Below are 25,188 nucleotides of genomic sequence, written 5' to 3'. Positions count from 1 at the left end.
ACAGTACGCTTCCTCATCAAGGTAATCTGTCAAAAATTTATCAGTAACTAGATGCTTTAACATCTCAGTCTTGAAATATCATAGTCAGGTGCTAAACTGAGAATGTTCCAACATCTGCAGTGAATATCTTCTTACTTTCTCTCAGCTATACAGATAGTTGTTTTTTAATTAATATTAGTAGTATGATTTGTGAGAAACTAGCAGACACTTCATTTTAAAAAATATAGAATATGTAATAGAATAATGAGAGATTATAATAATGTAATAGAATAATGAGAGATTTTACTTTCAAACTTTTACTTTAATGAGATAAATGCTTTTGCTTGCTAGTCATACAACTTCCTATTTTTTTTATCAAAATTAATTTTTATGACTCTATGGAAGATAAAGAGTGAATATGAGCAATTGGACCTTCTGAAATACTAAACACACTCTCCAAAAGTCTGAGGGTACTTTTTAAAAAATATTTTCTCCCAGTTACATGTAAAAAGCAATTTTTAACATTCCTTTTTGAAAATTTTGTGTTCCACATTCTCTCCCTCCCTCCCCTCCTCTCCTCATTCCCTGAGATGGTAAGCAATCTGATAGAGGTTATGCATGTGAAATCATGTAAACTTTTCATATTAGTCATTTTGTGGAAGAAAACTTGAACCAAAAAAGTAGAAAAGTGAAGAATAGCATGCTTTGATTTGTATTCATACTCATCAGTTCTTTCTCTGGAGGTGGATAACATTTTTCTGAGGGTATTTTTTAAATAGCAATGGTGGGCAAGATGGGTGCTCTCCTTCCTCTACTCAAGGCAGAGATGGTGGTTTGGTTTGACCTTTACCCATTAGCCACTGCTTAATGGACAAAAACTTTGCTGGAAAAATTTAGTTTTAACATTCTGTGGAATTAAAGACTATAGAATCCTACAGTTTTAGAACTTGATCAGTAGTTTTAGTCATGTCTGACTCATCCTCACCCTATTCAGTTTTTCTTGACAAAGATACTGGAGTAGTTTGCCATTTCCTTCTCCAGCTACAGATGAGGAAACTGAGGTTAAGAGGGTTAAGTGACTTGCCCAGAGTCACATAGCTAGAAAGTATCTGAAGCAGATTTGAACTCAGAAAGATGAGTCTTTCTGACTCTTGGCTTGGGATTCTATCCATTGTGCCATCTAGCAGCTCATTTTAGAACTAAAGGGGATTTCGTGGCCAATTTGATATCAAAGCCCTTTCTAGTTCTACAGTTCTGATTCTAAATCTCTCATTTTCCTATTAATGAAAGCAAGGCTCCAGAGTTTCTGACTTGCTTGTAAGTGACAATGTCAGAGCAGAATCCAGGCCTTTTGATTTCTAGTCTAGTGTTCTTTCTGCCACCCCATGCTGTCTCTCTCATCAACTCCAATTTGGGATATTCATTAAACCCTAAATTTATATATGTGCTGAGTGAAATTCCAATTCTCATTTCTGAATGCTTTTCCAACAATAGCTTTCTTAATCGAGAATCTCTCTATTGGTCCTACATTCATCTGAAAGTGTTTTTCTTTCTTATCTTTTTCCAAGTACCATAAGAGTGTTGGGGAACTCTCAGATTTCTAAGATTAGGAAAAGCTATGTACTTATTTCTAGATACACCATGTAGAGATTGATCTTTCTAAATTGGCAAATTTGGTGAATCAATAGTCAATTTCTTCTGTGCTTTATTTCTTGGCATTGTTGCTTTTTTTTTGAAATAATGCATGGATGAAACTTTTAGAAGACTTTAAATGAAAAATATAATTTTGATGCTCCGATTACATATGGCTATAATTTTAACTGTATAATTTCTTTACTTTTTAGGTCTAACCCAAAAGCAGCCCTTCCACCAGTATTTCAAGTGCATCTGTCAAGAAGTTCTCCTAAAGATATAAATGGTACGTCTCCCCTCTTGATGTGCCTTAACTGTGTTCTACCAGCGAGGCCAAAGTTGTAGCCATACCTCTGGGAAGAAGTACTTTCTTCTTTTAACCTTGATCTGACACCCTGTAGATGCATCTCTTTCCTCTCTGCAATTGCAGAGCACCCGTGTAGCTGCTTAGGTGTAGTAATTGGTTAGGAAGGAATAGAGAAAACATCACAGTATGACAACCTCATGAGGGTAGTAGTAAGTAGTATTTTAACTTTTTATGACTACATTGATAGTTTGAAAATGTATTTTTGGTTCTCCCTTCTACTTTAAATATAAGATTTTTTAAAAAATTGCTGCTTTAAATTGACATATGCCAAACAAAAGAGGTAATATTATAGTAGGCTTTTTCATGAGAGCACATCTCTAGTTTTTTTAGTTGGTCCATCACAAATATCATTTGATTTACATATGTTTGTTTTGCATTCTGATGTTCCAGAAATAAATTTTGTCAATAGAGACTTTTTAGAATAATGTATTAGTCAACTGTTTTGTCAGTTGAAGCTGTAGGCACTCTGTGGGAAAAAATTTATAGCAGTGTATTTTACTTCTATAGGCCAGGCAGTTTCAGGCAGGGATGGGAAGATTTTTTTAAAAAATTCAGTTCTTGCAGAGGAGCCCATATTTCATTAACATGGATGTTTTTATTTGAAATTGGCTTTTGTTAGCTTGTGTTTAGTTTAAAATTGCAAAGTCAGAAGAAATTTGGAATGTATTGTGCAACTCTTAAAATATTAAAACAAGTTGCTCATATCTTCTCAGTATGTAACTCAGTCCGTCTCCTTTTAGGTAGGCAAATTAACTTAGGTAAGCTAAATAAATTCCAGTGAGAAAGAAGAGTATACAGGTTTGCTTGAAAAATTTTACACACACACACACACACACACACACACGGACATATATATATATAGAGAGTCTTGCAGATTTTCCCTCATGCATTTAATGAATAGAAAAGTATTGTGTAATAATAGCTGACTAAAACCAAGAGGAGAAAGTGACTCTTATTCATAGAATGAATGTATTTAATGGTCGGTACAGCAGGTCTGAAAAGATCTAATTCAGTGCAGAACTGACCAGAGGATGCTGAGCCAGATCTTTAGTCCAAAGTCTCTCTGAGAGGGTCCTGCCAGTTTTACTACTGAACTAATTGCTTAGGAAGGTAGTCTCTGAACTCTTTGGAGGAAAGCCTTGAGCTGTGAGCCTCGGGCTACTGGACCTCCATAGATTCTCCCCAGCCTTTTATTGGATCCTTTCAAATAATCCCATGCCTGAACTATCATCTGGAGCAGCACTTCTTAAACTGTGGGTTGAGACCCCATGGGGTCATGAAAAATTGGCAACAGTAAAGGTTTCTGAACATGCAGTGACCAAAAATTTATTAAAAATCAAGTGCATAAGGAATCCCATGTGTTTCTGGCAGCACTTGCCCATGTTGTATCAGGCCGCTTCAGTTTAGCGTGGTTCTGAGCACTTTGTACTGCATGTGCCCTTGGGTGCTGCTGATATGGAAACTGAAAAGGGCTCAGGAGTTGGAAAAAGTTTAAGAAGCCCTGATCTAGAGTACTGAAGAAAGGGGATCATTTTGGTATAACAATATTAGCATGCTGTAGTGGAGAGAGTCCTAGTTTTAGAATTAAAAGCCCTGAGGTCTTAGGCCTGTTTCTGCCACTGACTAGGTTTTAGCCAATCACTTAATGACTCAATTTCCTTACCTGTAAAATGGATATAATAATACTTTGCTACCTTTGCTAACCACCTCTCACAAAATCATTGTGAGAATCATGTAAGGTAATGGGTATGAAGTATACACATAAATTCATATTAATGTAAACTTCTGTTGTTGCTGTTTATTATAGACTGATAACTTCTTTGGACTTCTTTTCAAAAATGATTTGCTCCTCCTTCTTAAAGGGGAAAGTTGAACAAGTTTTACATACTGGAAAAGTAATTTTTACAAACTAAAGCACTCAAAAGTTTTAACATCCATAAAGTTTGTGTGTTAGAATATGTGCCTCTCCACCTATGTTGTGGAAAATACATTTTGGAGTGGAGGTAGAAAGCTTGCTTTTGAAATGCATATTTTATTCATTCTTCCGTAGCAATGCGATCAGCCTGTTGTTTCTGAATAAACTCTGAAGCAAAGTTACAGAATGCTATTATTTGGATAACACCTCTTTGTGTGGGCTACTAGACCCTCTCCAACCTGTTTGACTGGCATGGAGGTGAAATGAGCTTGCTCTTCTCCTTTGCAGCTTAATCTTTCTGCCTCCCATATTTAGCCTTCTCAGACCTAGAAGTCCCTGTTGTGTTTACAGAAATAGTAGACAAATCAGCAGAAAAAGCTATAGACGGATGAGTGATAGAATGGAAAGATTGGGTTTAGTGTCAGAAGAACTGGGTTCATATCCTGGGTCTGCAACTTAATACTGCCTATATGACTTTGGAAAAGTCACTGAACCTCTCTGGGCCTCAGTTTCCTCATCTGTAAAATGAGAATATTATACCAGATGACCTTTGAGTTCGCTTCCAGCTCTAAGTCTATGATCCTGTGGTCCTAGGTAAGGTACTGGGTAACTAAGTCTTTTTTTCTTCATCTTTAGACAAAATACTGAGTATTTTGGTTAATTCTTTCAATCTTTTGCTTTGAAGATAATTTAAATGAGACTATTCAAAAAACAAACATCATGCCTCCTGTGTCTAACACTTATAAAATGGATGAGGTTCAGATGCGAATTAAGGAGATATTAAACAAGCATAACAATGGCATTTGGGTATCAAAGCTTCCACAGTTTTACAAAGACCTGTATAAAGAAGAACTTAACCAAGGAGTTTTTCAGCAGTTTGAACACTGGCCTCATATTTGCACGGTAGGTTTTCTTCTTTTTTACCCCATCTCCCCAAATAAAATGTTATAGCAATGATACTTTATCAGCCATATCAGCTTTTATCCAAGGAGCGCAAAGCATTTTATAGACAATTGTCCCAATGTTGGTATATCTGAAGTTGATAAATAGCAAATGTTATCACAGTGTGGTAGATAAGAGAACATAAATGTACAGAAGCTAATAACAGTATCCATTTTGGAAAATCTCTGTCAACTTTTTAAAAATTAATTAAATCTTTTTTTTAATCAGCAAAAATTCTCCTCCTTTCCTTCGTATCACTCCTTACCCACCCAGTTGAGAAAGAAAGAAAAACAAAACCCTTGTTAAAAACGTGTATAGTCAAGAAAAACTAATTTCTGTATTGGCAGTGGCTACCCCCCAAAAAATATTTCTCAAACTCCTCTGTCAGGAGGGTGGGTAGCATGTTTTATCATGAATTCTCTGGAATTACTATGTTCATCAGAGTTCCTAAGTCATAACTGTTTGTCTTTACAGTATTATTGTCATTATATAATTAGTTCATCCAGATTTTCCCAGGTTTCTCTCATCTGTCTTTAGCACATTGCCATCATTGTTTAAATTGTTCCCTTGGTTCTGTCTCATTCTGTACTCTGAGACCTTTACCTCTCTATCATTAGTCCTCTAGAATTTGGCTAGTGATTACACTGATGAGAGTTCCTCATTCTTTCAGTTGTTTTTCTTTACCGAATTGCTGTCACTGTATAATTGTTCTTCTGGTTCTGTTCACTTCACTCTGCATCAGTTCATATACGTCATTCTAGGTTTCTCTGAACCATCCCCTTCATCATTTCCTTACAGCACAATAGTGTTCCATCTCATTTATATACCATAACTTGTTCAACCATTCCCCATTTGATAGGCATCTTCTGTTTCCAGTTCTTTGCCGCCATAAGAAGAACTGTAACTATTTTTGTACATCCTTAGTACATCTATGTACATCTATGGTCCCTCCCGTTCCCCCTTCCTCCAAGTGTCAGCTGCTCTACCCCCTCCTTCCTTCTTGTTTGTATAGACTTCTACTTCTGTACCCATTGTGTGAGGTGATTATTCCTAACTTTCCTCTCCCTTTCCTGGTTTCTTCTTTTTCTCTTACCTTTTCTTTTTTCTTATAAGATCATCAAAATATCACTCCTAAGTCCTTTGTCTGAATAGAGTCCCTATATGACTGCTGTTGATGCTAGGGTTCGTAGAGGACACATGTATCATCTCCCCATGTTAGAATGTAAATAGCATATCCTTGTTTATTTCCTTATGATTATTTACTCCTATTTACCTTTAAAAAAAACTTCTGTGTATTTCACAGTTTCTACACAGCTTTGGTATTTTCATCAAGAATGCTTACAAGTCCTCTCATTAAAGATCTGGTTTTTTTTCTCATGTAAAATTATACCTTTTTGCTTAGTTATTCTTAGCAGTAATCCTATGTCCTTTGCCTTCTGGAACATTGTATTCCAAGGTCTTTGCTCCTTTACGATGATGGCTGTGTGATTCTGACTGTATCTCCTCAGTGCTCAAATACTTTTTTCTGGCTGCTTGCAGTATTTTTCCACTTAGCGGAAAGCTCTAGAGTTTGGCTAGAATGTTCTTGGCAGTTTTTGTTTGGGGGTTTCTTTCAGGAGGTAACTTGTGAGGTTTTTTGTGTTTTTTATTTTGTCCTCAGGTTCTAAAAGATCTGCACAGTTTTCTTTTATGATTTTTTTTTTAAAAAATATGATGACTGGGTTCTTTTTTTGGTCATAGCTCTCAGGTCATCCAGTGATTCTTAAATTATCTTTCAGTCTCTTTTCCAGGTCAGGTTTTGTTTTGGCTTAGTTTTTTGCTATATGATAATACCCTATATTTTCCTCTATTTTTTTTTTTCAGCCTTTTGACTTGAGAAAATATTCAACTTTTTTTTCTTGTTATCTGTTAATGGAGTCATTAGCGTCTGTTTAGTCTGTTCTGTTTTCAGGGTATTTGTTACTTGGTCAGGGTTTTGTACCTTTTGTGCTTAACTGTTAATTCCTTTTCCAACTCTTGTTTCCATAGTTCTCATTTCTTTTGCAATTCTCTTCCTCTAGCTCTCTTATTTCATTTATTAAAAAAGAAACATTTTAAAACTATTAAAAAAAAACTGGCTTCATCTCCTCCAGGAATTTCTTATTGAACCAAGCTATGTTTTTCTCTGGTGATGAAAGAAATCTTTTGGGAATGAAAACACAGTGTTTAAAACAGTGTTTTAGATTGATTTTTTTTTTTTTACAAATTTATTTGTTTTTAGTTTTCAACATTCACTTGCATAAATTTTCTTTCCCTCCCTTCCTTGCCTTCTCCCCAAGATAATATGCAATCCAATATAGGCTTTACACATACATTCTTATTAAACATTTTCACATTAGCCATGTTGTATAGAAGAATTAGAATGAATAGGAGGAACCATGGGAAAGAAAAACAAAACAAAAAAGAGAGTAAATAGTATGCTTTGATCTGCATTCAGACTCCATATTTCTTTCTCTGGATGTGGATGGCATTTTCCATCATGAGTCTTTTGGAGTTGTTTTAGGTCCTTGTGTAGCTGAGAAGAGCTAAGTCTGTCAAAGTCAGTCATTACACAATGTGGCTGTTACTGTATACAATGTTCTCCTGGTTCTGCTCACTTCACTCAGCATCAGTTCACATAAGTCTTTACAGGTTTTTTTTTTTCTGAAGGCCACCTGCTCATCATTTTTTATAGCACAGTAGTATGCTACTAGTAGCACATTCATATACCACAACTTGTTCAGCCATTCCTCAATTGATGAGCATCTCCTCAGTTTCCAGTTCTTGGCCACCACAAAAAGAGCTGCTGTAAATATTTTTAAACATGTGGGTCCTTTTCTAATTTTTGTGATCTCTTTGGGATACAGCCCTAGAAGTGGTATTGCTGGGTCAAAGGGTACACACATTTTTATAGACCTTTGGGCATAGTTCCAAATTGCCCTCCAGAATGGTTGGATCAGTTCATAACTCCACCAACAATGAATTGGTGTTCCACTTTTCCCATATCTAATCCAGCATTTATAATTTTGCTGTTTTTCATGTTAGCCATAGATTGATTTTTTTTAGCTAGTACCAAGTAGTTTTGATGAATTGATTTTTTTTTAAACTATTTAGTTTTCCCTTATGCTGTTAAACAACTTGCTTTCCCTTCATAGTTAATCTGTGTGCTTGTCTCACTAATAACTTTGGCTCTTAGATCAGAGATAAAAGAATGACTAGAAAGATCAAAATCAGTTATTAGTGTAATACAAATATGCCAATTGAATCAAATTGAATTGGATGATAACTTTTCTTTCTTACCATTACTTAGATGTGAATCGATTCGAGTTCACTTGCCTGAAGTGAAATCCAGAGGCTGGTGTTGAGTGTCATTTACTATCACTTTGGTATAGCTTTTAACAACACTGCCCATCCCCTCAGACTTTTGCCAGGCCCTAGGGGCAACATGCCTGCTATGAACGGGCTGTGAATGGATGAACTCATTTCATATCTTTAGCCCAGCTCTCTTCTTTTTTTTTTTTGGTGTGAGGTTTGAAATCCAGAGAAATACAGTATATTTTTAATGAGTTTGTATAAACCTTTTTAAAAAATTAAAATATACATACTCTCAAATTCTAACTATTCCTAATAATATTTGTTTAAGATTGCCTTTCGTGGCAATCTTACAAAAGTGTACAAAAGAAAGTGTTTGTACAGCAGGAACTTCTTAATACCCACAGGTTCTATTTCCTCAGTTTTATATTAGATAATTAAATACTGGTGTTATCATAGCATATGTCGTGTCTTTTATTCCTGATCTGAAAGTCTGGAAAGAGAAAATTTCCCACACACACAAAAAAATTAAAACTTTTTGGTCCAAAAATTCTTTGGGGACGAAAATAACCTCTAAAGATTTCTGGCAACATTACAAGAACTCTCTGAGGATAACCCACCACCCCATACCCCATACCCCACCCCCCTAGTATGGAAAGTGAAGTAGGTAACTGAGACTCCCTTCCATTTGGTCCTTGGTGTCAACTGCTACTAGGATGGATTTGATGGTGATATCCTATTAAAATCATTTGTGTTGATTTTTTTTTTGTTTTATTGATGGCTTTTAACATCATAATCATTTCCAAATATATTCTTTCCCCCTCCCTTACTAAACTAACCTTGCCTTGTAACGAAGGTTTGAAAAAGAGGAAAAACAGTTCATGGAAACCAGCTGACACGTTGCCCACATCTGACAGCATACATAACATTTCATACCCATAATTGCTCACTTCTCTTAGGAAAGGAGGAAGACTAATTTTCTCAGCTCTTCGGGTAACTAGATGGTGCAGTGACTAGACCTGAGTTCAAATCTGGCCTCAGGCACTTACTAGGTGTATGACCTAGGCAAGTCAACCTCTGTTTGCCTCAACCTTTTTATTTATAAAATGGGGGTAATAATAGCACCTATTTCCCAGAACTGTTGTGAGGATAAAATGAGATAATATTTATGTAGATCTTATAAGTGCCTGGCAACATAGTAGGTGATTAATAAATGCTTATTTCTTTCCCTTCCCTTTTTCCTTTCCTTCCCCTTTTCCTTTCCTTTCCTTCCCGTCTGTTTCCCAATCCCCTTTCTTTTCCCTCTTCTCTTTCCTATCCTGTTTAGCTTGTTCATTAAAATTATACAGCATTTAATTTCATTTGTTTGTTTATATATTGTTTTCCTGGTTCTTCTCACTTCGCTCTTTATCTTTTCATATAAATTTTACCATGCTTCTCTGAGTTCTTTATATATATTGAACAGTAATATTCCATCGTATTTATGTACCATAGTTTAGCCACTTCCCAGTTGTTCAGACATTCTATGTTATTTCTAGTTCATTGACATAATATGAAGTGCTGCAGTAAATATTTTGGTACATATGAACCTTTTTTCTGTATTTGACCTTATTGGGACATATTCCTAGCAATGAAAACTCAGGATCAAAGAGTATAGACATTTTTTAAACATAATTCTAAATAGCTTTACAGAATGGTTGGATCATTATGATTCCACCAGTAGCATTTTAGTGTTCCTGTCTTCCCATAGACCCTCAACATTTGACTATTTCCATATTTGTCATTTTTGTCAATTTATTTCAATTTGCATTTCTCTTAGTGACTAGGGCATTCTTTTCATATGGTTATTAATTGTTTGTAACTCTTCTTTTGGAACTGTTTGTTCATTTGTTTGACCACTTATCTACTGAGGCTTAGAGTATTTGTTCCATAATAGCATAAGCCTCAATAGATAAGCATTATGATATTATATATGGTATCATATATTTGCTTCATGGGGACATCTTTGTGGTGCAGTGAATCAAAAAGACTTATCTCCCTGAGTTCGAATGTGACCTTAGATACTTAGTAGCTGTGTGACCCTGGGCAAGTCACTTAACCCTGTTTGCCTCAGTTTCCTCGTCTGAAAATGAGCTGGAGAAGGAAATGGCAAACCAATCCAGTATCTCTGCCAAAAAAAAAAAACCCCAAATGGGGTCATGAAGAGTCAGACATGATTGAAAAACAACTAAACAATTTCACACACACACACACACACACACACACACACACACACACACACACAGAGGCATTCAGACCTGTATCTAAGACATTTGATGAACATTTTTTCCATAGAAATAGTTTCCCTTATTTAAGCAGCTACATTGATTTTGTTCAACCAAAACTTAAAATTTCATGTGACTGAAATTATATATTTTATTTTTTGTGTTCTCCTTTATATGGAAGTCTGGAAGTGCTAGTGTGCCTTGTTTCCTGCTTCTTTTTTTCATTTTTTCTGTGAGAATTCTAGTTTTCTTGAGGTGTAGGTGATTTTTAGAATGAGTATTTCCTAATCTTTTTGACCTGAGAATTGTATTGTTTTATGAACTGGTGGAAGCACAGAAACCTATGAGAACCAGTGAAACCTTGATTGCTCATCCCTTTTTAGGTGGTACTTTAAGTACTCTTGGGCCATGGGGAGACATTTGTAGATTATAGACCATCCCGAGAACATTTATAGAAGAAACTGGAGGGAGGACGACAAATCAATTTGAAATGGCGCAATCTGCAGGTGTTGATATATAACAGTTTATTTTGAGAAGTGATAATAGTGGAACCACCAATTGTAACCACTACCCTCACTACCCAGTGTCATGTATAAAGAAGTGACAACAGTGGCACCTGAAATGAAGCCAGGAAGAGAGCGTTTCCTTGATCCTTTGCTCTTAACATTTTTATGTTTTATTCCAGTGCCTTGGGAAGAGAGTTGGCATTGTCAAAATTTGTAGGTGATGTATCAGATGAGAGTGTCCAGAAAGATATTGATAGACCAGGAAAATGGATCAGGTCTAATAAGATGAAATTTCACAGGAGTAAATGTATGAAACTGTAAGTTTGAAAAATTCATTTTGCTAGTATAGAATTTGAGTGGCATATCTAGACAGCAGTGTTAGTGGAAAAGATGTCTTGGTGAGTAGTGACTTAATATAAATTAGCAGTATTTACAAAGCAGCCAAAAATCTAAAGTGTTCTGGATTGCATGGTGCAGTAGAGAGCCAGGCACAGAGTTAGGAAGACCTGGGTTCAAGTCTAGCTTGGCCATCCATACTGGAAAACCAAGATAGATGAAGAACACATCCCTATCCCAATTACAGCCTGCACTAGATCACTGAATTAATCCATTAGTATATATCTTGACAAGTTTTGCAAGTGGAAAATTAACTTGGCCAGAGTTAGTGATTGGGCTGGATCATATTTGAGAAATTGTACAATGCATCATGCAATATCACAGTCTTAGAAAAATAGAAAGTGTCCCAAAAGAAAGTAAAGAGTTACATGGCATAAATAAGTCTGAGGTTAATAGAATGGGAAGCTCTTCCCTGCCCACATGGAGCCCATTAAGGGAAGCTTGATTAGAGAAAGTTTGTTTGTAGGAAGGCTCACACCTTTTGCTAATTTCTGTTAGGCACTGGCTCAGGAGGGTTGTGATGACCTCTGGCTCTGAGAAGTGTATATATATTCTGAGGTTAGCATTTTGCTTTGGAGCTCACTCACTGGTGTGATTTGGCTAAAGGAGACTCTGGGTAGCTGTTATGGAGACCCCAAGCTTTGAAAACTCAGATGTTGGTGCTTCTCTTTCTCTCTGGTAACTGTGTATTGCTTTGGTCAGACAGTGGATCTGTTTGTTGATCTGTCCTAACTTCCCAGACAGTTTGAAGCCCTGTCTGTTGATCTGTGCTATTTTCTTTGCTTGTATTTTCACTGAAGTTCAGGGTGCTGACTTTTCCCCTGAACTGAGTGATACATATGTTTAATTAAAGTAAGATTGTTGACCCCTTTAAAGTTGCTTTCTTTTAGAAAAGCAGATCAAAGAACCTGTGCTAGCAGCCATCCCAGGTATGCCACTGTGGTTGCTATTACAATAGGATGCAGTGATTACTTTTGCACATGAACTGGCATAAAAGATACCATAAGAGGACATTATGCCTAGAAAAGGAGGTGGCAAGAGGTGATAGCTGGATAGCCAGTTCTCCATCAAAAAATTAAAAGAGCCAGAGAAAGTCCCTCCAGTAAGTTATGTAGATCCTTTATGAAAGACTTGATCAAGAATTGTGCAGAATGAAAAAAGCAATTTTTTTTGCAGCTGGCATCAGTAAATGTCCCACTCATCAGTAAAATCAGTAAAAATCCCACTTTGATAATATCATGGATTCATTGACGTATATATACTTGGTTTGGCCAGAGTATGAGGCAGGAAAGTTAAGTCCAGGAGCTCTCATGTTATCATACATAAAAGATCAAAACTCTAATGTTCATCTGAAAAGGAATGCTGGAAGCAAACATATTGATGGACTAGAACATAAAATTCTGTATACGAGCCCTAAGAGTAGAGTCTCACTCTGGAGAAGGCGGGCCTCTCCACTGCTTGTTGCTTGAATTAAAAGAATCAACATAAGGTCAGATAATGGACCTATTGACTTTTTATGTCAAATGAGAGAGACGATGGCATATCAAACAGCTCATCGGCTCATCACCGGATTTCCCATCATTGTTTCTGAAAGTCTCTTTATTGAGCACCTGCTATGTGTAAGGCCCCATGGTAGGTGTTATAGAGGTTGCAAAGACGAATAAGTAAAGTTGACCTCAAGCTTCATACAGTCTAATAAAGAAGGTAAAAGATCTATACAAATATAACAGAGTATGAGCTAAGCAATAATAGAAGTACAACATGCTGGGAGTTGAGGAGGAAGAAATAGTATCATGAACCCTCCTCCAAACTCCTCACTATTTTGGACCCAACTGCTATTGGAACATTTTTTTTTTTAAATAGTAATCCAGTAATTCCAGTCCTGTGTCCCATGATTCTATAATTACAGCTTCTGCCACAACCACTTTGATCTCAGCATCTAACAGAATAAAGCGGGTCAGTTTTATTTAAAATTATATACTACTCTGCTTGAAGAACACCCCATGGTTTGGTAGTAACTAGTAGTTAGAGTATTCCTCCAAGTCCAGACCTTACCAACAGGCTGTGTTAGCCTGAAACCATCATTCTGGAACTCTGGAGGGCAGATGGACCTTCTGTGGACAAACACACACTGACAGTAAGAAAAGAAAAACTAGCCTGTGTACTCATTGCTATAGAAAAGAGAAAGGACTGGGTCATTCAGAGCAGAGAAAACCATCAGCAAATTCTGCTGCTCTGTTAGGTCCTTTGTAAAACACTATGCTGATAGAGTCAAAAGGAGAAAACTAGATTACAGTAGACAGGCTGTGGTTTAGAAAATTAGCTGATGAATGTGCATTCTCTAAAATGCATTCTGAAACCAGAGAGGAATGTGCTTATGGTCAAATTCCAAGTTCAGATCCTGCCTTAGACACTTAGTAGCATTTGACCTCTCTGTGCCTTTGTTTCCTTATCAGTAAGATAGGGATCATAATAACACTTACCTCACTGAGTTGTGGGGTTTACATGAGGTAGTATTTGTAACATTCTTCGCAAACTTTAAAGTGCTATATGAATGCTGCCTATTCATTGTTAAACAGCCTCATGTTGTGAGAGAGGTTTTTCTGATTGGGTCCCTAAGATGGAGCATGGGAAATCCGTTACGTTTGTACTTTTATTTTCATTTTGGAGTTGTTCTAAAATGGTCTCTGAGTTGTAAAAATACTTGTCTTAGCCACCTTTCTGAATTGAAGGGAAATGGCTTATCTGGAGGAAGTATCCCATTTAGTGGTAGCAGAGATGCCACCCTGTTTCTCACAAAGGGTGAAGTTAACCCTAAAAATACAGCAGCTTTAATTTAATTTGGATGGACCCAAGAAGCCCCAGAGAAGAAGGCTGAGCCTTATCCCAGATGAAGTGATGTTAGCCTGATGACAAAAATAAATGTCACTGCTGAAGGAATAAGTACTTTGCTTCTTTGTAAGTTTTCTTTTGTTCTCTGCTGTGTACTTTTTACTTTGTTCTTTTTTCCTCCTTCCTCCTTCCTCCCCTGACTCCCCCAAAGGCTACAATTAAGTTTGGATATGCTTCTCTATAGCTGTAGATATGTACATACACATAGATATATATATAGACATATACTTTCCCAAACAAATTCTACTCCTGATCTTTGTTTGTTTTTATGTTTATGCATATCTTGTCTCCTATCCCTCCTGCCTCCTCTACTTTACTTCCACCCTTTTACTTGCCTACCCCCCTCCAAGGATCCCTCCCCTTTCCTCCTATTCCCATAAATCTGAACACCCTTCTATACCCCCCTTTTACCCAATTCCTCACCCTTCCCTCTAAAGATCCCTCCGTTGTCCTCTTCCCCCTCCTCATGCCCCTACCATTTTATTTCTTCTGAATTTAGAAGACTTTTGTAATCTTCTAAATATATATGTATTGTTTCCTCTTAAACCCATTCCCGATGAAAATAGGTAACCAGAACTACCAGCCCTCCTCCCCAATCTAATTCTTCTGTATTGATTCTTCCTCTTGCACCTCATTTATGTAAAATAATTACTCTTTTAAGCTGTTTTAAATGGTTTTACTTTTAAAATTCATATCATGATCAGGTTTACGCCCATCTTTCTTATGAGCTACCCAATTATTAATAATTATCTTAGACCTAAGTTTTACATTTATATATATATGAAAAGTGAATGGTCTGTCCTTACTGAACCTCTTATACTCTGTCTTTGATATGTACCTTATATTTCTCTTGGCTCTTGTATGTCTAATCTTCTAAATATATATGTTCAGGTTTTTTTTTAACAAGTCTTGAAAATCTGAAAGTTGATCAGATGTCTATTTTTTTCTCATTTAGGATTATGCTTAACTTTGCTGGGTATGATATTTTTGGCCAGAGCCCCAGTTCTTTTGCTCTTCGATATATAGTGTTCCAAGACCTGCGGTCCTTTAGTGTCTATGCTGCTAGGTCTTGTGTGATTCTAATTGTGGCACCATCATATTTAAATTGTTTTATTCTTGTTGCTTTTAATATTTCATCCTTGAGCTGGGGGTTTGGAGTTTGACTATGATATTTCTATGTGTTTTCCTCCTGGGATCTCTTTTAAGTGATGATCAATGGATTTTTTTTTCTATTTCTATCTTCTTCCCTTGTTCTAATGCTTCGGAATGATTGTCTTCAATTATTTCTTGTATTATTGTGTCAAGATTTCTTTTTTTGGTCATAACTTTCAGTTAATCCAGTTATTTTTATGTTTTCTGTTCTTGATCTCCAAATCTGTTGTTTTTCTTACAAGATGTTTCACTCTCTCTTCTATTTTTCATTATTCATATTTTGTTTAATTATTTCTTGATTTCTTATAATTTCGTTGGCTTCATCTTGCCCAATTCTAATTTTCATGGTGTCATTTTCTTCCTTAAGATTCTGGATCTCCTTTTCTAATTGGTTGACTTTCCTTTCATAATGTTGTTTTTTCTTGGATTATTCTTTTTTTTTTTTTAAGTTTTTCCTCCATCTTTGTCATTTGATTTTGAAAGTCTTTTTCAGGATCTTGTGTGAATCTTTTTGGACAGATGACCATTTGACATTACTCTTTGAGGGTTTCTTTACTTAATGTCCTCCTCTGAAGATGAACCCTGGTCTTCTCTGTTCCCATAATAACTTTCTATGGTTGGATTCTTTCTCCTTTGTGCATTTTTTGTGATAATAGCTTAATTTTTGTAATCCCCTCTAGTCCTGGAGTATGGGGGTTGAAGATCTTTCCCCAGATCTTCAGTTATCCCCTCTAGCCTGGAACCAAAACCAAACCTCCAACCTCCTGTAAGTGCACACAGCCAGGGGCTTTCTGCCCCACTCCCTTTGCACTCACTGGGCATGTGCTGGTACCTTCTCTTTGCAACGCAGCTGGGTCTGGCATTCCTTGTCAGGAGAGGTTCCCTGGATCTTCCCAGGCACTCAAACCAGCTAACCCCTGGGCTTGCCTTGTTGTTTAAGTGGCTTGTGGCCGTCTTGTTGTTAAAGGCGACTCTAGCCTGGAAATGTTTACTCTTCACAGGGATCAAACCTGGTCCTGGGATTTTTCTTCTAATCTTCTCAAATTGCCCCGGGGGGACTCCTGTTGTGCCCCTGTTCTTATTTATTTTTACTTCCACTTTGTCCACCCTAAGGTGCTTATTTTATCTCTTTTTGTGGGGAAAAATGTTGAGAGCTTGGAATTTTCTGACCTACTCTGCCATCTTCTGAGGCCTTATCATCAGCTGCTATGTCCTAAGGATCATGGGACTTTCTATCTGTGTTATCTCCCTTTAGAATTATGAACTCCTTGAGAAGCAGGGACGTCTCCTTTTTTCTATTTGTTATCTTCACTGCTTTGCATAATAGTATTTTAAACACACCAAGCATTTAATAAATGTATTTCTCATTCCTTCATCTTATGCAATTATGCCACCTCCAAAGTATATAGCTTTAATATTCTACTTCCTAACCACAGCCTCCCATATTTGATCCTCCCATTCTTCTGCCTCACTCTGAACTCCAGTCCTCTGGTCCAAATCTGATATCCTTTCCCTTATTTTGCTCTCACCTTGATTGTGCTTCACTAGACTGTCTCTATACCCAGCATTTACCTTATAGTCTGCCAATTTAATGCTTCTATAAGTAGTACCTAATGTCTCTTGTTCCCTCATCCTCCTGCCTTTCATTCCTAACTGAACTCCCCATTGCCCCATAAAAACAATTCTTAGCCTTAGTTTCCTCATCTGTAAAATGGGAATATTAGCCTTGCCTCACAGAAATTTTGTGCAGATCAAGAGAAATAATATTTGTGAAGCACTTATAGACCTTTAAGTGTTACGTTAATGTTAACTATTTCTGCTTCAATCCTGTTCTAGATGTCTTAAGTGTCACTGGAGAAAATCCTATCAGGAGTTTTCCAGTTGCAGTGGAAAAAGTATCAAAATTGAGCTGATTTTCACCTGCTGCAAATTCATGGCACACCCAATCAGCTGTTCTCACATCTGCAGCCAATGCACTAGCTTCCCATCTCTGATTAAAATGAAGGATATCCAATAGTAACTTCCTCAGGTGCTTGCTTCCATTTCCCTTAACTTCTCTCCACAATTACATATTTTCCTTTGCTTGTTCCCTACCCAAGCGACATCCCGTCTCCTAAGTCTAATCCTTGAGCCCTATCCCCTCTTGGCTCTTTTGGAAGCATTTTCGGTCAGGCTTCTCATCTGCCTACAAAATGCTCTTAGTCTTCCCAATACGTTAACAAAAATTCTGTCACTTGAACCTTCTTTGTCAAATAATTGGCTTCCCTCAATCCCTGTTCCTTCACTGATAAACTTACTGGGGAAAAAGCATTGTCTATGCCCTCCTAATGGATAGAGTGCTAGACTTGGAGACTGGGGAGATCTAGATTTGAATTCTTTGTTTGACACCAGCAATGTGATCAAAGATCAGATATGATAATGAGTGTGAAATACTTTGAAGAACTATATAAATGTGAACAACCATTCAGTCCCTTGTAGTCTGGTTTCTGCCACTCTTCTGATACTGCCTTTTCAAAGGTCACCTCCTAAATCCTAAATGCAGTGGGGGTTTTTTTGTTAATCATACTTGGTCTTTCCTACTAGCATCTCTTTTTTTTGGTTTCATTTCAAATACTTTCCATATTTTCTTGGTTTTCTTCCAACTTCTTTAACTATTCTTTTTTCCCCACTTGCTCTTCATCTTCTTCCTAGCTTTTCGGTGTGGATGCACCCTAAGGGTCTTTCTACTGAGTAATGTTCAAACACAGGTGGACGTTGGAGGCACTCTACCATCTGCCATTACCATACCATTCTAAACTTGTATTAATTCCTTCCTTGTATTCTGTGCTACTTGCACTGGACTTTTGTCTCCTACCCCATGCATGCTGTACTTTTTCTCCATTCCTTTGCTTATACTTTTCCTTGTGCTTTATCCCTGCAATGCCTTCTCTTTGGCTTTTATCCATACTTTAAAGCCAACTTAAATGCTATATCTTCCTGAAACCTTAGTTGATTCCACATCCCTTCTTCACCATGATCTTTCCCCTTGGGTACAACATAACACTCATTTTTTAACTTGTAATGCATGTAGTGTATATTACGTGTATCTATGTGTTGCTTATCTCTTTACAAACATGAGGGTAGGGACTAGTTTTGCTAAACTTTCTATCTCACTTAGAACCTAGTACAGTGCTCCAGTGTTTGACTCTTCATTATATCCTGAATTATTTCAATCATAGCAGCTTATTTTCATAGTTTAACATATATTAATTGTGCGTCCTCTCAGTAATGCGTATGATACTACAAAAGATGTAAAGATGACCAGGACATGGTCCCTGCCTTCAAAGCTTATAGTAGGAGAGATAAAATATACCAAAATAATTAGAATACAGGTGTTTTTAAGTCACTTGTTAATATTTAGTCATTCTAATAGAAGTGGGTATCTCTGAAGTTCTTAAAGATCCCAGTACAACAGACAACAGAATAGAATCATTTCAATTCAATAGACATATAGGATCTCTCTCTCTCTCTCTCTCTCTCTCTCTCTCTCTCTCTCTCACACACACACACACACACACACACACACACACACTTTTATTATTCAGAAAGAATGTTCTTTGGGGTCTAGATAAACTCAGGCCATGGGTCCTGGTGGTCATCAAAGAAGAAAGGATCTAAACAGCCCAGTATGATTAAATTTTACCGTTCCTCTTGCCCCTTCTGATCTCCCATCAACCCTTTCTAATCACTGCCACTACTTTTCATGTTTGTTTTCTTTCTACTTCTGGATGCCATTTTGTTTTCTTGTCTCTTTGGTCACCTGCTGCTTCTCTATTTCTCTGTTTTAGTATAGAAAGGTTGGCATATTTTTAATATTTGATAGAATATAATAGAATTTAGAATTTAATAATAGCAGAAATAATAATAGAAATAAAATTTAATATTCAATAGAATATTCTTTACACTTGAAAAACCAATCAATGGCAGCATAACCTTTGAGATTTGGAGGTTGTCTTGTAATGTTTTATTGTTAGTTGTGTTAAAGGAATACTCCAGGCCCAAAAAGAGAAACTCTAGATGAAACAGACTGATCACAGATTACAAAAGCATTTATTGTCTGAGAAGACCTTGCAAAAGAAAATTCAGAAGGGAACAGAGAGAATTCTCAGCTGTTCCAAAGGGGAGTGGGAAAAAGGGTTGAGAGAATGCAGTTTCTGGAGGTTTTTGGGTAGGGAGCAGGGGGTTAAGGGAGAAGACATCTATAGGTCTGATAAGCTAAGGAGTAAGATATTTGGAAAGTCCCAAGTCTGCAACTGCTACTCTAGGCTGCCCTCAAGCTATTCAAAGGTGGTCTGACCTCTGCAGGCATCTCCAAGTTCATCTAGAGTTCACTTGAATAGGATTAACCGGTATGTCAAGCAGCTACCCTGGGCTTCAGAAATCCTTCCGATTGGTTGGTTGTTGTGTATTCCCATTGTCCTGCTCTCTGTAAAGAAGGGAAGCACCAACATATCTAAAAAGTTATTATAATCATTTCAGAGCCCATGTCCACAGCTGGATAAGGGCTGTATTTTTCACCATAAAGGCAATTTTTTCATACTTCCTCATTCAGAATCGTTCTCAATGCTTGAAAGTGCTAGGAAGTTAATCTTTCAGTAACTGAAATTATGCTATACTGTGTTTCAAAGATTTAAGATTGAAGTTACAATGAACTTTAAAAGAAATATAGAATTTTAAATCCCAAGTTAAAAAAATTCATGATACGATTTAGAGCAAGAGGTTTTTTTTTTTAATACATTGCTATCTTTTGTTTTTCATATCTCCTTCATTTTCAAATTCTTCTCCCCTTTCCCTACCCCAAAAAACTAGTCTCTGTAAACAAAGAACCATAAAGAAGGGAAAAAAGACAGGTCAATAAAACCAACCAATCAATACATGCCCTGAGCTGGACAGTTTTGTGGTGTTCCACACCCACAGTGCCCACCTTTGTAAAAGGAAAAAGGATGGCACATCTCTGCTCTCTTCTTCTTTGAGGCCAAACTTGGTCATCATAATCACAAGGCATTCTGTTGGACTTTTGTTCTTTGTATTTACATTGGGTATATTTTCTTAGTTCTGCTTATCTCACTCTGTATCAGTTTACATGTGTGCTGTATGAGATTTTTCTGTATTTTTCAGTTTCTTATGCTGTAGTACCAAAAATTGTACAACTATTGCCCAGTTGATTGGGAATCTCCTTTTCTCCCTGATTCTTTGCTTTTACTGAAAGTACTGCTACAAATATTTTGGTGAATATGGAACTTCTCTCTTTGACTTCTTTGTAGTACATTCCTGTTAGTGACGGGTAGGTAGTACAGTAGATAGAGCATTCCTCATAGGTATGTAAATATATGCAAAACACATGGAAGGCAGTTTTTTGGGGAAAGACACTGGTAGTCAGGGGGGCCAGGAAAGACTTCATGAAGAAGGTACCTACTGGGCTGAGGTTTTAAAGAAACTCAAGATTTTAAGAGGCAGTGGTGTGGAAAGCATGCATTCCAAGTATGGGTGACAGACAACCAATGCAAAGACACAGAGATGGAAGGAAACAAGCATTTATTAAACACCTACAGTGAAGGAAGAAAACAAGCATTTGTTAAGCACTTACTGTGTGCCATGCTCTGTTAAGCACTTTACAAATATTATGTCATTTGATCCTCACAACAAAAATAGGTGCTATTATTATCCTCATTTTACTATAGAGGAAACTGAGGCAGACAAAGGTTAAGTGATTTGCCCGGAGTCACACAGTTATTAAGTGGCTGAGACCAGATTTGAAATCAGGTTGTCCTGATTCCAGGCCCAGCACTCTATCCACTGTGCACTCTAGCTCCCTCTAAAGGTAAATCTGGCTGGCGTGAAGAGGATTAGTGTGTGTCTAATGAGTCTGGAAAAATGGTAAGTTATATACTAAATGCATCATATTTGTCTTCCATGAAATGGATATTTTGTCATTTTAGATTTAGAGATATCTAGGTCTTTAAAATAAATAATTGATTCATAGCCCAGTCAAGTGACTAAAGGCCCTATACAAGACAGTGAAACTGAGACACGTAGCAACAAAGGATAATTATGGATAAACTTTTAGAATTTCTTACGTAAATGGAAAAATATAAACAAAATGGAATTCAGATTATCAATAATAATTGAAAATGTTATTTTAATTTTTTAAAGGTAGAAAAACCTTACAGTGGTGGTCAACAGGATGTCCTTATTTATCCAGCTAAGAGAAGACAGCTTTTGAAAAGTGAATCAGACAGTGAAAAAACACTTCAGTCCCAGACACCAGCTCCAAAACAAGTATCTCTTTCAAAAGAATTCTCAGAAGTTGGGTCAGCTTCCATTAATGATGACTTTAAGCAGAAAGTTGCAGAGCTCTTAATGAAATATTCCAGTGGTCTTTGGGCAAATGCACTCCCCAAAGCATTTGAGGATATGTACAAATTAAAATTTCCTCAGGATGCATTGAAAAATCTTGACTTGCTATCAGATATATGCACTGTAGACCACATTTCTGGCAATCCTCAAAAGGCCATTCTTTATGCAAAACTACCAAAATGCACTGGTGGGAATCTGAATAACACAAAGCAAAAAATTAAAAATGATGATATCACATCCATGGTTGAACAAGAATATTTGCAGATAGAAGAAGAAAACCCTGACTTTTCCACAGAAGAAATAATTGTTCCTCCTTTAATCATCCCCACTGAGCCATCACCATCAGTTTTGGTAGTTGAACTGAACAACACAAATGAAGTTGTCATCAGGCAAGTACAGCTTTATAATTCATCATTTCAATTTTTTCTTGGTGTAAATGTTATAATTTGTATCTAAAGCTCTTTGGCCATGGCAGCAGTACCTGACCAGGATGTTATGCCAGGTTCCATGAAACCTTTGATTGCAGTGAATCCAACAACACCTTAGTTTTTTGCTGTACAGATTCAAGTAGTAGTCTATAGGAGTCTTCCCTTTAGAACTGGAAACAGGGGTAGTCTTTAAGCAGAGTTTCTGAAAATGGTGACTCCAAGTGATCTCTGAGCTACTCTCTTGAAGCATTAGTGCATGTCTTGCTCTGTAAACATACCTTAGAGGACTGAAGTGCAAGTCCAGTGTCCTTTCTGTTAGACCCTGCTACCTCTTTCCCCATTGCCTGCATCTTCCAGTTGATGGCTAGGTCTATTTACCTCATAAGATAGCACATACTAGGTTGGGAAAGGTACATGGTATAGAATTTAAATTAATTCTTACTGCCTTTTTGTTCTGGAAGAGGTGGTGATGGGAAATTCTACAAAGGAAGTGACAGTAAATTCTACAAGGTGTCCTTGACACCTCGAGAATTCGCTATTCTCTCCATAAATGTAGGACTGTGAGAAAGATGATCCCTGGCAGAAAAATAGGATGGGTGTTAGTGACAGAAATCTGTGCAGCACGGTAACTGTAACCTTCCCACCATAACTGGGAAAATCGTGAGATTTGAGAGGACCAATCTAAATTGGACAATGTAAAAACAGATCTTGATGTCAGTAATTTAATTTTACAGAGATTGATCAGAATACAAATCATCTCTGAATCAAGAGTTTGTTGTAATTTTTCATACTGGATCACTATTTAGGGGCTTAAAATGCTAAATTCTATGTGTTTCAGACTTTGTTTTCTCTTGGTAAAATTGAAGTGCTTTTCAAAATGAACTTTTTTTTGACCTTGCTTATATGTGGTACTGGATTCCCCAAATTTCCATTGGGCTTCTTCTCACTGTACACATGAAAAATCACTTCTATTAGACTTAGTTCAAATTTGATAGTGATGTTTAGTCAGAACACGTTTTCGGTCTCTCCTTCTTTGTATGCCATGAATTCTGAACCACTTAATAGCCTGATGCATTGGAAGCACGTTTGTGGGCTGTTTCAGGAGAGTGACTTCGTCACTGGGGAAGTATCTAAGGATGAAACTGAATGACCGTTAGTAAGGGATATTGTAGATGAGTTTCATAATTGGGTTTAAGGTAAGAACCAAAAGGCTTCTGAAGTCCCAGCTCTAAAGAATTCTTTTTATTCTGTGTGCTTGTTTGTTTGCATTTTACTGGCATGAGTAAATCCTCCTTAAGACTTCTCAGGTTTTTTGTTGTTGCTGTTGGAAGGAATGAAATGAGGACTAACAAAGGCCCTGGAGTAAGAACAGTAAAATTAGCAGTTTGTACATACTCTCATTTGGATTATTTCATTTTCTCCTTTTCCCTATGACTAATGCAGGTATGTAGGCAAAGACTATTCTGCTGCTCAAGAATTAATGGAGGATGAAATGAAAGAATATTATAGTAAGAATCCTAAAGTGACGTCAGTACAGTCTGTGTATGTTGGACAGCTGGTTGCTGTGAATGCAGAGGAAGATGCTTGGCTGCGTGCACAGATAATTTCAATAGAAGAGAACAAAATAAAGGCAAGTAATATTTTACTCTTAACACTTTAGAGGATTTTTAATACACATTTTAATGCAAATATTTGTTCGCTACATTCTTTGTTCTATATAATTTTTTCAGTAGATTAAAAAAATTATCCCTATCACTCTCATATCTGAATTCTTAGTCCAGGGGTTGGGAACCTGTGGCCTCAAGGCTGCAGGTTCTGCACCCCTGTCTTAGACATTATGACCCTGTGAGTATCAATTTTAGAACTAGATCTATGATTTAATTAGTTTAGGGAACTCCACTGAGGAAACTGTCTGTCATGCGGATCGTCATTTGCTCAGATGTGTAAGGAACAGTGGAGACATGACCACGGTCCCACAGCCAATATATTTCAGAGAGGATATGAGCACAGGTTTTCCCGGCTGGCTCCCTAACTACCATGCCTCGATGCCTCCTTGCCAATGTGTTGTCAGTGAATGAGGAAGGGGTTCCTGCCCTTACTTGTTGTGGTTACTCCTGTAGGGAGGCGAGGGATAGTCTTTAGTTTCCATTTTCCACTGCTCAAATCTTTCCAGTCCTTTAATTGAGAGAACCTTCAGCTTTCCCCTTCTGCATCTACCACCCGTCCAATCTCTGCCTTATGTAGAGGTGGCTCTGTCATCTCTTAAGCATTGATGCTCTCTGCAGCCTCAAATCCCTATGAAAAAAGGGGTCTGGATTTCCTTTTTCCCCTTTGCTTTCTATTTGGGCTCTCAGAATTTCCAAAAGAACTTATATCATTAAGTCTTAATATCTGTTCTTCTATTCTTTTTCTCCTTTTAAAAAGCAAAATCCAGAATATTTTTGCTATGAGGACAGGATATGTCATTAGAAGCCTCTAGGTTCATAAAGTTTCCAGCAGTATTTCAGTTTGGCATTTCAGATCTCACCTATCCAAAGGAGAGTATGTACAAACTGCTAATTTTACCGTTCTTTCTCCAGGGCCTTTGTTAGTCCCCATTTCATTCCTTCCCTTCTCTTTGTATAGTCAAAATATTTCCATTAATTATTGCTTTGCCTTTGAGATTAGTTTAGATTTTCTTTATATACTGTTCTTAGTCAATATAATGATAACAGTCTAGTGACATGAGTGTAGAATAGGAATTAAAGGATTCATATTCAATAGGCAGTGGGGATTTTGAGCCCTAGAGTGACAACTTCAGATTCATGTTATAGGAAAATTGATCTGATAAGGAAGTGAGTGCTAGATTGTAGGAGGGCAGAGCAGAAACACATGGACTAAGAGGCTGTTGCACAGCTAAAATTAGTAGAAAAGCAGGAAACTAGAGGGGAAATTTTTATAGCAAGTTTCTCTGATAAAGATTTTATTTCTGAAATGTATAGGGAACTGT

The 25,188-nt window shown here is 37.0% G+C and overlaps 1 protein-coding gene across 2 annotated transcripts in view; it reads left to right on the top strand.

Moving 5' to 3' along the window:
- Window positions 1–25,188, top strand: part of TDRD7 (tudor domain containing 7) — a 153,834-nt gene that overhangs the window by 55,861 nt on the left and 72,785 nt on the right. For both annotated transcript variants that reach the window (XM_036741502.1, XM_036741503.1), the window contains 4 exons: window positions 1,824–1,897; window positions 4,579–4,796; window positions 21,568–22,160; window positions 23,643–23,829. In XM_036741502.1, coding sequence (XP_036597397.1) covers window positions 1,824–1,897; window positions 4,579–4,796; window positions 21,568–22,160; window positions 23,643–23,829 — 1,072 coding nt within the window. The remainder of the gene's footprint in view (window positions 1–1,823; window positions 1,898–4,578; window positions 4,797–21,567; window positions 22,161–23,642; window positions 23,830–25,188) is intronic.

Source organism: Trichosurus vulpecula, chromosome 1 (assembly GCF_011100635.1).
Source record: "Trichosurus vulpecula isolate mTriVul1 chromosome 1, mTriVul1.pri, whole genome shotgun sequence".
Taxonomy (NCBI): Eukaryota; Metazoa; Chordata; class Mammalia; order Diprotodontia; family Phalangeridae; genus Trichosurus; species Trichosurus vulpecula.
This window is presented reverse-complemented; position numbering and strand designations above follow the sequence as displayed.